The sequence below is a fragment of the Oxyura jamaicensis genome, chromosome 4 (genome assembly GCF_011077185.1).
Source record: "Oxyura jamaicensis isolate SHBP4307 breed ruddy duck chromosome 4, BPBGC_Ojam_1.0, whole genome shotgun sequence".
In the NCBI taxonomy this organism is placed as follows: Eukaryota; Metazoa; Chordata; class Aves; order Anseriformes; family Anatidae; genus Oxyura; species Oxyura jamaicensis.
The window spans coordinates 25,302,392-25,314,358 of NC_048896.1; the positions used below are offsets into that span (position 1 = coordinate 25,302,392).

At 51.0% G+C, this 11,967-nt stretch overlaps 1 protein-coding gene across 2 annotated transcripts; it reads right to left on the reverse strand.

The window, feature by feature from the left end:
- Positions 1-6,348: 6,348 nt before the first annotated feature.
- Positions 6,349-11,599, reverse strand: PPP1R3B (protein phosphatase 1 regulatory subunit 3B). Of its 2 annotated transcripts, none has more exons than XM_035326017.1 (2): positions 11,513-11,599; positions 6,349-9,685 (listed from the first exon to the last, which is right to left on the reverse strand). In XM_035326017.1, the coding sequence occupies exons 1-2, from the start codon at positions 11,524-11,526 to the stop codon at positions 8,794-8,796; spliced, it is 906 nt and encodes a 301-aa protein (XP_035181908.1). In that variant the 5' UTR covers positions 11,527-11,599; the 3' UTR covers positions 6,349-8,793. The 2 variants fall into 2 exon arrangements, with proteins under 2 accessions (XP_035181908.1, XP_035181909.1); XM_035326018.1 differs by lacking the exon at positions 11,513-11,599 and adding an exon at positions 10,395-10,691.
- Between the last annotated feature and the right edge of the window lie 368 nt (positions 11,600-11,967).

Genomic DNA, 11,967 nt, shown 5'->3' on the forward strand with positions numbered 1-11,967 from the left:
GGTGAATGAAGCACAGAGAACAGGGGCTGGCACCTCTCTGCTCTCAGATCAGCAGCTAAAATGGATAGCAAAGTGTCTTCTGTTAAGGGCTACGTGGTAATTCCAGGTGACTGCTTCTTCTGACCCATAGGAAATAGAGCCTGTCATATGGCTCTGGTCCAGTCAGCACCTGCCAAGTGGAAGGAGATGCTGCTGCCATGGAGGAGCTGTCTTCTCAGACAGATGGAGCGGGCCAGAGGCAGTTCTCTAGCATCTGTTCTTTTCAGCATTCTCCTTTTTCCGAAGAAGAGAGCTTGGAGAGTCCCTCGGACCAGAGAAATAACTGCTGTGCTGGGGATCTGCGCTTGAGCTCCCTCCAGCTTCATTAAGCACATGCTTTTCAAAAGGCATTCTAGAAACATATGGCCTCAATTTTCACGTGGTTGGTGACATTTCTCCCCTGCATTGCCTGGAGAAAGCTGTTTGGGTGATTATTCATCCCCACAACTCAATAACTGCGCCAGTCTGGAGCGGTCTGGTTCCCCAGGGCTGCAGTTACAGCTAGGCCGCGGAGCAGCTCCACCTGTGAAGTGATCACTCCCTCCAGTCGATGGGAATCCTTGAGTTCTGGGTGTCTCCCTGGGCGTCAGATTTAGCAGTCTGCTTTTTCTTGGGGTCTGCACTGCATCTGGGAACCCTCCTTGGTCACTGTTCAATCGTTCCCCTTGCTGGGTCATCTGTACCTTGCAAAATCCAGCTGCTGATGGAGGTTCGGATGGTTTTGAAGCTCCCAGTTGTTCTCAGTGCCCAGTCAGTGCAAGATACAATAAATTACACCTCCATTTTTTTTTCATTTTCTTTCCCTGTAAGGCCATATCCCAACTTCTTCCTTCTTCATATTGTTAAGGAAACAAAGGCGATCCACTTGTGGAATTTGCAAAGGGAGACACAGCCAAGCACGAACACAAGCAGAAGAGCTGAAAAACAACACCAGACAAGCCAGCTTATGACCTCCGGTGCATTTCAGAAGAAAAGAGCCTTTCTTTGGTTTGGCTACAGCTGGAGTTGGGTGGTGCCTTATTTAGAGTAAGTTAAGGGGCTGGGTTACATGTCTCTCTGCTTGCAGCCTCTCCTGCAAGGGTATTCTTGCAGGCAGGCAGACTGAGCATCAGAATGCAAATCCCCTTAAGGTGGCGCTTCGGGGTCCTGCCAGATGGGTGCTTCTTCCAGACTGGTGCAGCTCTCATTTTGTTAGGAAGCTGAGCCGAGGCCTTCTTTCTCCTTGCTTTTCCTACCTGTGAGGGGGGAAGCTGCCTGTCATCTCTGGTGGGGCTTTTGTTGTAAGGAGCTGGCTGACACGAGATGAATAACTGCATGTGCTGCATCAGATGGTCTTCGTGTCTCCATTTCAGCAAAAGGACTACTGAGATGGAGAAGCCCAGCAGCCACCGATCAGAGGATCAGTCATGGCTGAGCTGCAGCCCATCCCCAGCCCAGGAAAAGCCTGGCTCAAGCTGACAGCGAGCTTAGGGATGCTCACAGGATCTGCACCTTCTGCAGCGTGGCTGTGCATCTGCACAGTCTGGGCAGCCAAGCAGTGTTTTCACGAGGCCCTCAGAGACCTTCTTTCCTTGCTAACATGTCGCTCTGTCTTCAGAGGGCCATTTCTCCCCTTCCCTCCCTAGTTTCCTATAAGCAGAAATACCGCTCAGAAGACCACTTGCTTGAACAAAAGCTGTGTTTCCTTTCAATAATACCAGAACTAAAAAAGGGAAAAAATGATTAAAATGCTCAGTCATCCTGGTATCAGCCCCCACTAAGTGCCCCCCTGCTGTCTTCGTGGCTCACTGTTTACCAGCACTGGGCTGCTATAGCAGGACATTTAGAAGCACCGGAGGATTTGCGTGCAGAGTCATTCGTTGTCTATGAAATCTTGTTGACCTAAAAGTTAGTACATGCCTGCTAAATTGCCTGCACGGCTATAAAGCATTCAAGTGAGAATTGTTTTGGTCTCTGGAGCGAAGTTCTTCTGCAGGCTGCCTCGGAGGAGTGGAGGGTTCAACAGATTTATTTATTTTTAGCTTGCCTCCTGGTGGGAGTTAACTGCTTGGGGATGGCTTCATGGAGAAAGCAGGGCTGGGCTGTGGCAGTCCTCAGCCCAGGAGGGACGCCTGTTTCAACCTTGGCCAACTCCTACCTCAGTGACCGAGCACGCTGTTGAGCGAGCGATGGAAGGTGCCACTCGTTGTCCTTGTCACCACATCACCTGGAGCTACGCTGATGGTACTTGCAATACCATCAAGGAGACGTTCAGCTGAGTTCATGGAGGAAGAAACACTCTGCGTTTCTGACAGCCGCCCAGAAGCCAATTAATCACAGCAAGTAGAGAAATGCAGAACCAACACCTGCCAGGTGTCCACGGGAACACTGTGGGAAAAGGGAATTGTCATAAAACCCTGAGTGGGGCTGGAGAGGGCTGCTATATTTCTTCCTATACAAAAAGGGCTGTCTCCATAGCACTGGGGTGTCACTGCACAAACACTGAGAAATTAAACTCCTGCTGGAATTAAACTACTGCTTTGTTCTGCCAGGGACCATAAAGATGGCAAGCACAGCAGATCATGAGCTCCCTACTGGTAGTTACTGAGTGCTAGGAAGGAAACCGGGGCCCAAGGGGATTGTGCTCATTGTGCTCGCTGCCAAGGGGGTGTTGGGGTGTTGGTCAGTGTATGGCAGCTGTCTTCATCCTGCTTCGGCCCTGTGAAACCAAGGGCACTGCTTTGCTCAGGTTGACCCTGATGGGTATCTTTGGAAGGTGAGTTGTCTTCAGCTTGACAGCAGGGTTTTCTAGCAATTGTATGGGGAACAGGGCTCTAACCCTTGCTGCAGGATGCCTTGGGAAATGGTAAGGACCTTGCTGTATGTTCTGTCTTGGAGCAGACTGTGGGGTAGTACTTTCCTGCTCTGAAATATTTTTGCTCTGTGTCCACTTGCCTTGTTCTTTCACATCCATATGTCCTGAATCCAGTGGGAAGCTGGAACAAACAGGTGCTTTGACAAGACTGCAATGTTGCTCAGAGTCCCCTTGATTTGAGAGGACCATGTGTTTTTCCCAGGAGAGCAGTGCAGGCCAGGGACAGGGCACAGAGATTTGGTGGCATCTCCGTCACTGGGGTCATCAGCATCCACATGGATGGGGCTTTCAGCAACCTGAACTATCTGCGAGTAGGAGACACCCTGAGATCTCTCCACATCAGAATCTGGCTAGGATTCATTAAATATAAAGACATCACCGTGGCCTCAAAAAGACCCCCACACCAGAAATAGCTGGGAGTTATGAAAACATTTATAGAGATACCCTGAATATTTCACTGTCTTCTTATGCTCTTTTGAGCATATTTCTCATGGGCCTTTCCTCCTCTCTACTTTTCTTCATAGGTAGAAGACTACATAGCGGCAGCGGAGCAGAGAGACCTGTGACTAATGCATCAGTGAAGGGCTTGTCTGCATCCCTGTTCCCGGAGTCCAAGCATTTAACTGCTCCTTGGTGAGTACTCGGACTTAACTGTACCAAAGGAACGTGCCAGCTGCAATTATTTCCCAACAAAGACACTCTTTTCCTTTTTTTTAAAGGCTGTGTAAATGTCAATAGCAAGTCTATAAACACAGCTAACTGTCTGGCACGCTACCCCTCCAAGGGGGAGGACAGAGACAGGCTGGGCAGCTTCCCAGTGTGGCACAACCTTGCTGGCCAGAGCAGTCAGTCTGAAGCTCTATCAAAAAGCAACGTGGCCATAAATAGGATTTACTGCGTTAGAGCCAGCCAAATGTCCCAGTCAGAGCACGTCTGTGGAAACAACGGGATAGTTTGGGTGATCTACAGCCCAGCCCCGAGCTGCTGTCTTTCTGTGAAGGCTCTGTGCTGTGCCCAGGGGTGCAGGGTGCTCCTGAGAGCTGGGTCCTTAACGTGACCTCCCTCACTGCTCACAAATGCCCTTCCCGAGTCCAGACCACATTCGGGCTTGGGGAAGACACTGTAAAACCAACGTTACCCTTGTACTTGGTGTGGGATGCTTGCTCTGGGAAGTGTCACAGCAAGCGAGGGAGAACAGAGGGCAGCAGCACTGATGCCTGGTGTGCAGTTAGCAACAGAGCCTCAGCTTCTGGTTAACTGGGTCCGCAGGCTAAGCTGAAACCTGAACTTGAGGACCTTCTTCAGTACAAAACAGCCTCAAAAAGAGCTTTTTCAGCCTGTTACCAGCCCTGAGCAGCAAATGCAGTCATGCCCTTCGCTTGGACCTACTTCTAACCATCTCCTTAAATAGTTTTGACCACGTTCTGCCAGGATGTGGTGCAGAGATCGCACGTCCTGCCGATGTCACTACATCCAGGCCCTGCGATGGAACGTGCTGTAAACGGGGCTGCCCTGGTGGTTCAGCAGAGCTGTTCCCCTGTAGGACAGCATCCCTGGGCCAGGGGAATACATCCACATATGTTTCATCCATATGTTTTAACAGCAAATGCACAATCACACCTGCCACCAAGGGCTTTATAAACACAGCAGTCCCCATGTCTGTGTTCTCTAGCAAACACCACCTGGATAAGAGCTCTTTTTTGGCCTTTCTAACATCTCCTCACCTCCCCCAGAGGTCAGCAGGCTTCACTTGGACTTGCTTATCTCTCGAGCAGAAACTGTCACATGGGGTTTTCAGCCACAAAACGTACAGGAAATGTCTGACTGTGGTCACCTCACTCATAAGCCTGGGTTCACGTTCAAACGCGAAAGCAGCACTGACACGAATCACTTGTGGACACACCAGGGCAGGGCAAAAATATTTTTAAGAGCTTTTTATTTTTTTTCCCCCAGAAACCAGGAAAAAAAATGGATTGTCTTTTGAAAGGGAGACCCATGCTGTGTGCTTGATTAATAGGACAGTGTTAGTAAAAATATATACATACATATGTAAAACTTGAAGCACTTTTGATGATGCTTTTGATAGTGAGATAAGCAACATGACCACCAGGAAATAGCGTGCAATATCAGGGTGATGTCAATGTCAGGGTGATGTCTGAGCTATTGGCTTACACCCACCTTCCTGGGTGCATGCAGGGCTCTTATTCCCCTGTAGCAGAGAGCAGCTTTAAAAATTGATCAAACATCTGGCGCCTCACCTTGTCGGCATTTGTTTTTGTGATGCAGAGACTGGGGGAGGAACCTGAGAAACCAAAAGCTTTACTTCACCCAGCTGCTGTAGAGAGCAAGGCACCCAGGAAAGACAGTTCCTCTTGTGAAAGCAGGAGGCTCCAAAATAGCCACAGACTACTTCTGTGCAGAGCAAGGGCTAAGCTCACTCTGCAAGGCTTCGTGGTAAGACAGGAAATACCATCTGCCAGCCCACACAAAGGTTGTGTGGTGCTTTACTCCCTCCCCCCAGCTTGCTTTCTTACCTTACAGATAAATGGCAGAGACCACCCAGAGCTGCAGAGTTGATTGCTTAAAATTCAACATTTCAAGAAGTCGCTGAGACCTGGTCAAAGACAGGTCCTGGTCAAGGACAGGTGAAATCTGGCCCTGCCTGGCATTTCGTTAGTTGTTCCCTTTCTGCAGGGGGGAAATTTCCTGCCAGTGCAGGATAACAGTGCATTGCAGTGACAACAGGCCCAACTAGTTTGGAGTTGAAGGGTCTACATTCCTTCCTACATCCCATCATCCTTGGTTTAAGAACAGAGCCTCCTAGCACAACACACATATAGCATCCATCACACACCAGTAGCTAGGTAGAGAAATCCCAGATCAGGTCAGGCGGAGGGGGAAGGAATAAACTTCAGCAGAGGCTGACCTGCAATAAATGCAGAAAAACCTGAAAAGGCTGTTCCTGCTACTGCAAGCAGGGTAAAGAGCAGTTCAGGAACACACTGGTTAGTGGAGAAACTCTGCAGCATATCTAAGATCAGGGGGAACCTCGAAACAGCCTCAGATCTGTTACTGTTAGCCTGAACTGATATTTGGGAGTACAGTTCCCATCCGGAAGGCAACAAGCCTCTAGCAGCTGGGACATAGCCTGCACTTGAGCTAGCAAAGCAGACTGCTGCCAGGAAGGAGCGTCACGTCACTGCACTGCCAGGCCTCCAGCCACTGCCCCTACAAAAAGCTTGGCTCCTCTCCTCTGCCGCAGAGCATTCTCTGGAAGCATTTGTGTTGGCAGGAAGGCTGCGTGAATAACCAAGCTCCTTCCTGCTTCAGGCGGCCGAGGCCATTGCGGACGTGTGCTCCTCCCTGCCAATGCTGCTTGCAGGAAGCTGGTCTCGTGTCCAAACCACCCTCCTAGCCCCATGGGTATTTAAATAAGACAGCACGGCACACAGCTAACATTGTTTCACCTTTATTTTAACAATCAGATAAAAACAGAACCACGGTTTTAAAAGACTCATTACATTGCAATTATAAAGTGCATTTTCCACTTGAATGTTGTGTACAAAAATATCTTTTAAAAACAAACATGCACAAAACCCACAAGGCACTTCCAGGCATAGAGTGAGGAGAGCAACCCCTTACCTCTATGTTCACATTGGCAATGGAAAAAGGGAAGAGGGGAAAGGCCACAAGTAGTATTTTTGAACTACTATTGGTCAAATAGTCAGTTCCCAGCCTAGCTTTTACTTACGGTATTGCTCTTCTAGCTTATCTTCCATTCTATTCCCCAAGCACACCGCTTCCACAGCCCGAAAGCACACAGGCCCCAAAGGAGATACCACCATCCACAGCACCCAAACATACATGCCTTGTTTCAGCCCACAAGCTGCCCTCCGTAGGCATGAGAGCATGCCAGGAGAGCACGACTTCTCTACAGTGTCTTACAGCATTAACATCATACACTAAATCAAAAAAAAAAAGAAAATACATCAGTGTCACTCAGACTTAAGTTTAAAAACAGGTTTGAGCCAAGCTAGGCAACAGTCCCTCCAAGAGGCACCAGACACAGGCTAGAAGAGCTGACTCAGGAAGCTATTTGAAGAGAGGAACCAAACCTGACGAGCTCCAGGCCAGCAAGCAGATCTACCACCCGGAATGAGTGATCAGAGTGATAACAGGCACTGATGTCAAGTTCCGAGAAGGCAGCAGTTGAAAGCTAGCTATTCTTCCTGCAAGCTCTTTTGTTCCTTCCAGCATCCGACAGCTATCATTGCATCCCTTCTAGGTTAGGGTAAAACAGCTGAAGCAATTTATGCAGTAGTCTCCAGAACTAACAGCTAGGTTTAAAGAGTTAACAAGTCATCTAGGCCACTCTCCAGCCAATCCAGAGGCTACTATAGACACCCCGAAGTCTTATGAAGCTTATGCACTAGGAAAAGTACGATTCCCTTGACCTCTATGTCTACTAACTATTCAGCACCCTCCCTTTGAGATGAGGGATTAAGTTTTTCTGCCCAACTAGTAACGCAAGAAGCTTTATGAGGCTGTTAGCACCACACAGGCTGGCCACCTCATCTTCTTATGGTGAGCACAGCACAAAGCTTGGGCATTCACGGGTTGAAGTGGCAGCAGCTACTAGAGCAGTGAGGGCAGTACAGCATGTTCATGTCCTTCCAGCACAGCCACAGCATCCTTGCGGGTGAGCCCCACCATTCCATTAGCTACCAAGTAGTCCATGGCACGGAGTAACAAACCACTGGATCATAAAAAAAGGCAACATCACTTCCAAAGCCTGTTTATCTCAAACCCTTGCTGAGACCACACGTGCCACCACGTTCTCAGTCAAGGCACTCCCACCACAGTAGGCACATTACAGTCCCTTTTTCTTACCGGGATGTGGCAGAGTAGCTGTGCTCTGTGTTTAGCTCCCACAGCACCTGAGCACAGCCCCCGGGCCCCAGCCATCTGTAACAGAACTCTGCTGCACAGTTCACAGAAGGAAGTACTTGCACTCTCGGGGCCCAGCAAGGCCTGGGGCTGGTTTCAGATGTCCATCGAGGGGGAAAAAAGCATCATTGGTCACTTGTGATTGAAAGATGGGAAGGTTTTAAAGAAGGCAGTCAAAACTGTCAACCCACAGCTGTGTTACAGGCACCACACAGCTACAGCTAATCTCTATTTTCGGTAACATCGAGCAGATGATGAAAGCTTTTCAAGATCAGCTGATAAAACTGGTGACTAAGCATATCAGATTCTCTCCCACAGGCACATATGTCTCCTAATACAGCAGGCTGCAAGTTACATCTCTTACCATCAGTTGTATTTTCACTTCCAAAAATACCCTTCTTGCCTCGAGCAGAAAGGACCTCGCACAAGGAAGTGCATGAGAAGATGACTGTTCCCCACAAGCCAACCACTTCCTAATTTCCTGACAGGCACAGGCCAGCTTTGGAGGGAGAACCCTGCAGCTGAAGTACAGCACACTTTTAAAAAAATACTACAACATATTCTGAAAAAAAAAAAAAACAACTAGCAAGCAACACAAGCCAGCCATCACTACGTAGCTTAGGCAGACAATACAAGCACTGTAGTGTTTCCCTGGAGAGTAGCAGCTTTACAGAAGAGGAAGGAGTAGCAGCACTGAACAGACAGGCAAGCAACATCTCCCGTTCCTCTGAGCATCTGGAGAGCCAGTTATCTGACTTAAGGCAGGGAAGGCAGCCCATTACACCGGAGGTGTGTCCCTGATTATAAGCCAGCCGCCAGCAGAGCACTGCACTTTTGCTGGGAGGCTTATGCAGAGCTCCACGGAGCCTCGCTTCTTCCACCTTTCAGCTCATATTCAGGTGGGGTCCCAGGCCTGCAGACACGCCAGAAACAGTCAGGACTTTGTCTTTAGGTCAATAGTAAGGCCCCAACTTCTCGTAGCCTGAATAACTCGGCCACTCAGGAAACAGGCCATAGGAACAGCGAGGGCTCCCAAACTGGTCAAAGGCACTGCCAAAGTCAGGGCCACGCGGGGGGCAAATGGCTTCCTGGGCAGACTTCAGTTCCGACCGTATGATCCGGTAGTTTGTGCCTCTGTTGCTGTCCCAGTACACGTTGCCATTACACTCAAAGGAGACGGCAAACTCGACTCTTTCATGGGATTGAATTCCCTCAGGCAAGCTGATGTCAAAGGAAAATGTGTCCCGATCTGACCCTCCATATGTATCCTTGACATACTGGCATGGGTAGTCTACAAAGTTTTTCCAGGTGTCAAATGTCATCCTGATCCTCACGCTCTTTTCAAAAGCCAGATTCTTCACTTTCACTGTGCCCACAACAGACCGCTCCTTCAACATGCAGTTCTCAAGGCACACACAGTCCGTCTGGAGACGGTTTCTGAAGTCCAGGTAGTCTGCAGAAGGCTGAACAAAATCCAGGACAAAGCTGTCCCTCTCCACTGTCGTCAGACCCACAATGTTGTCGATCAGCTCGGTGATGTTGAAAGGAATATCTAGGGGATCATCAAACTCCGAGAACACCTTCACCATCGTCAGAGCAAAGCCTCTACTGTCTGCAAACGACACCTTCTTCTTCACTTTGTTGTGTGTGAAGGAGTTTGCTGCCTCTTCTGGTCCGGTCAGCACTGCCTTGCTGTTCAGCTGGATGCACGGCCGCAATGGCTTGCTTGGCTTTGGAGCAATTTTGCAGGCACACCTCTCTCTTCGCAGGGGTGAAGAGCACAGGTACAGCTGCATTGCTACATCCACAGCCATCGCTTGTTTGTGAGGAAAATAGTCTAATACTCTGGAAGATGAGAAGAAGGGTCAGTTTGTGTGAGAGAAGCATTTCCATGACTTGTCAGACAGTTGCTAGGCCACTTTTCCCCATCCATCCCAAAGATGAAAACAGATGCCAGCTCAGACAGGCCAGGAGGTTTTTACTTTCATACCTTAAGCCTCCACAGCACTTGTGCTAAGCCCCAAGGAAACATCAGTATAACCACAGGGCTCAGCCACAGCCAGCTTCCCTACTCGAGGCTGAAGGAACCTTTGGAAACAAGTCCTTGGCCCCCAGAGGGGCAGACTGTGTGCCCTTCCACCACGGTATCTCTTCCTCTAGCACCCAGACTGTTCCCCCAGGGCTGCAGCACAGCTCACCTGTGCCTTAAAGGCAGAATATTCCCTCAGTGTACCTTCCCCATGAGGCTGCAGACCATTCTCCAAAGCTACTTCCACTGTGCAGACTCCTGTGAGCCAGAAGCAGTAGCAGGGGCTGCTGACCGCATGCTACACCAGAGCTTGTGCTGCCAAAAGCGAGCACAGCCAGCTCTAGTACTTGATCGCTGTCCCTGGGCCAAGAAAAAGCAAGAGAGCCTCTCTCCAGTTCAGTGCTTTAACTCCCCACCCCGTAAGACCAACAGAGCAGCTCTGAGCAGTCTTTCACAGCATCCATTCGGCAAGCGCTCTGAGCAAGCTGATGCCCCCGTGCAAGGCTGGCTTCCCAACACACCCACCAGCTAACCCCTTCTGCATTTCCTCCTCGAGCCTTCTTTGAAGCTCAAGGGCAGCTGGATAGGACAGACAGCTGATCCACCTGTCTGCTAACACCATCCCGCTCGGCTCTTCCTAGTTTCACCGAGTTTCTCACACACACTTTATGTGGGTCACTTCCTCCTTTAAAATAAGGCAGCTTCCAATGCTTCTCTCTCACCTGCATTGCTTAGCTGTGCCCTTTTAGTCAAACAAATTCCCACAGCTGCTGACAACTCGGGTTCCCTCACAAGCGTCAGTAACTCCCAGATGCTCAGAATGCAGAGGCATGGAACATCCAGCCTGATTTGCATTACTTGGAGCTTTTCCCAAGCTTAGGGACTGCAGTAAGAGCCCTCTACCTACCTGCCATTGGACTGAGCTACCTATGTTTACAAACTGCCCCCTTCAGCTTGTTTCATACCCCAGACACCTTTCTGCTCTTCACTTGGAGCCTGCTGATCCCCTGATCACATTCACAAGTCTTTGCTTTCAGGGGTACCATTGGCAGCCTGGAACTTATGCTTCGAAGCTGGGAGCGTGGCAGTGGCTTGGGAAGCTCAGACAGCACGAGGAGCTCTGGGAAGCAGCACGGGGCAGGCAACAGGGGCTGATTCCTTTCCCCTTCAAAAAGGAAGGGGCAGACTGCGTTCTGAACGCACTCTCCCAACTTCACCCTCCCCAGATGCCCCTGCTCACTCTTACCCCCTTCATTTTCAGGAAGGGGAAGCAGGTCAGAGCAAGGGGGGTTACACCTACATTTAACCAAGCCCCTCAGCTGCCTCCAGCACTACTTTTACACAGGCTCCCTCCGCTGCCCCCCTCCAAGGGTCCAACGCGGCAGCTCCTAGAAGATGTCAGACACTGCATACTGCCTTACCAGCACCCTGGCTACCAGAAAAGGCCGAGCCGCTCCTAGCACACCGCCCAGCTCCCGCAGACACTTACCCGCGCCTTACCTCCTGCTCCCACCTGCCCCGCTCCCCCAAACCCACCCCAACCCGGGGGAGCTCCCCGGTTAGCTCCCCGTTAAAAGCTGCCGGAGCCCGAGCACGGCGGGGAGCCGAGGGGAGAGCTCCCCACGGGCCACCCGGAGCCGTACCTGGCGCAGTGCATGGATCCACTCCCGAACCACCGCCGCTACCCCCAGGCCGCCCCCGGCCCCGGTGCCTTAAGACGGCGGCGCCGCCCGGCCCCTCCCCGGCCGCCCGCCCGGCCCGCGCCGCGGCCAATGGGAGCGCGGCCGGGGCCATGGCGCTGCGGGGCCGCGCCGTGCCCGTGAGGGGCTGCTTGGGGGCTGCTGGGTGCCTGAGGGAGAAAAGGCTGCTCAGGGGACCCGTCCCCTCGGCTGGCAGCCGGCGGGGTGGCTGCTCGCACGTCCACGTCCTGTGGCCGCAGCTCCAGACTGCCGGGCTGTGCTGGCGCTAGGCAGAAGTCTCCAGAGGATACGCTCCAAAATCCTTTTTCCTGGCAATGTGTGCGGCGCGGAGTGGAAAAAATGACCTTCTCAGAGGCGTGAGGAAGTCATCCCTTGAGATGAGTTAGGCGATGTTAGGA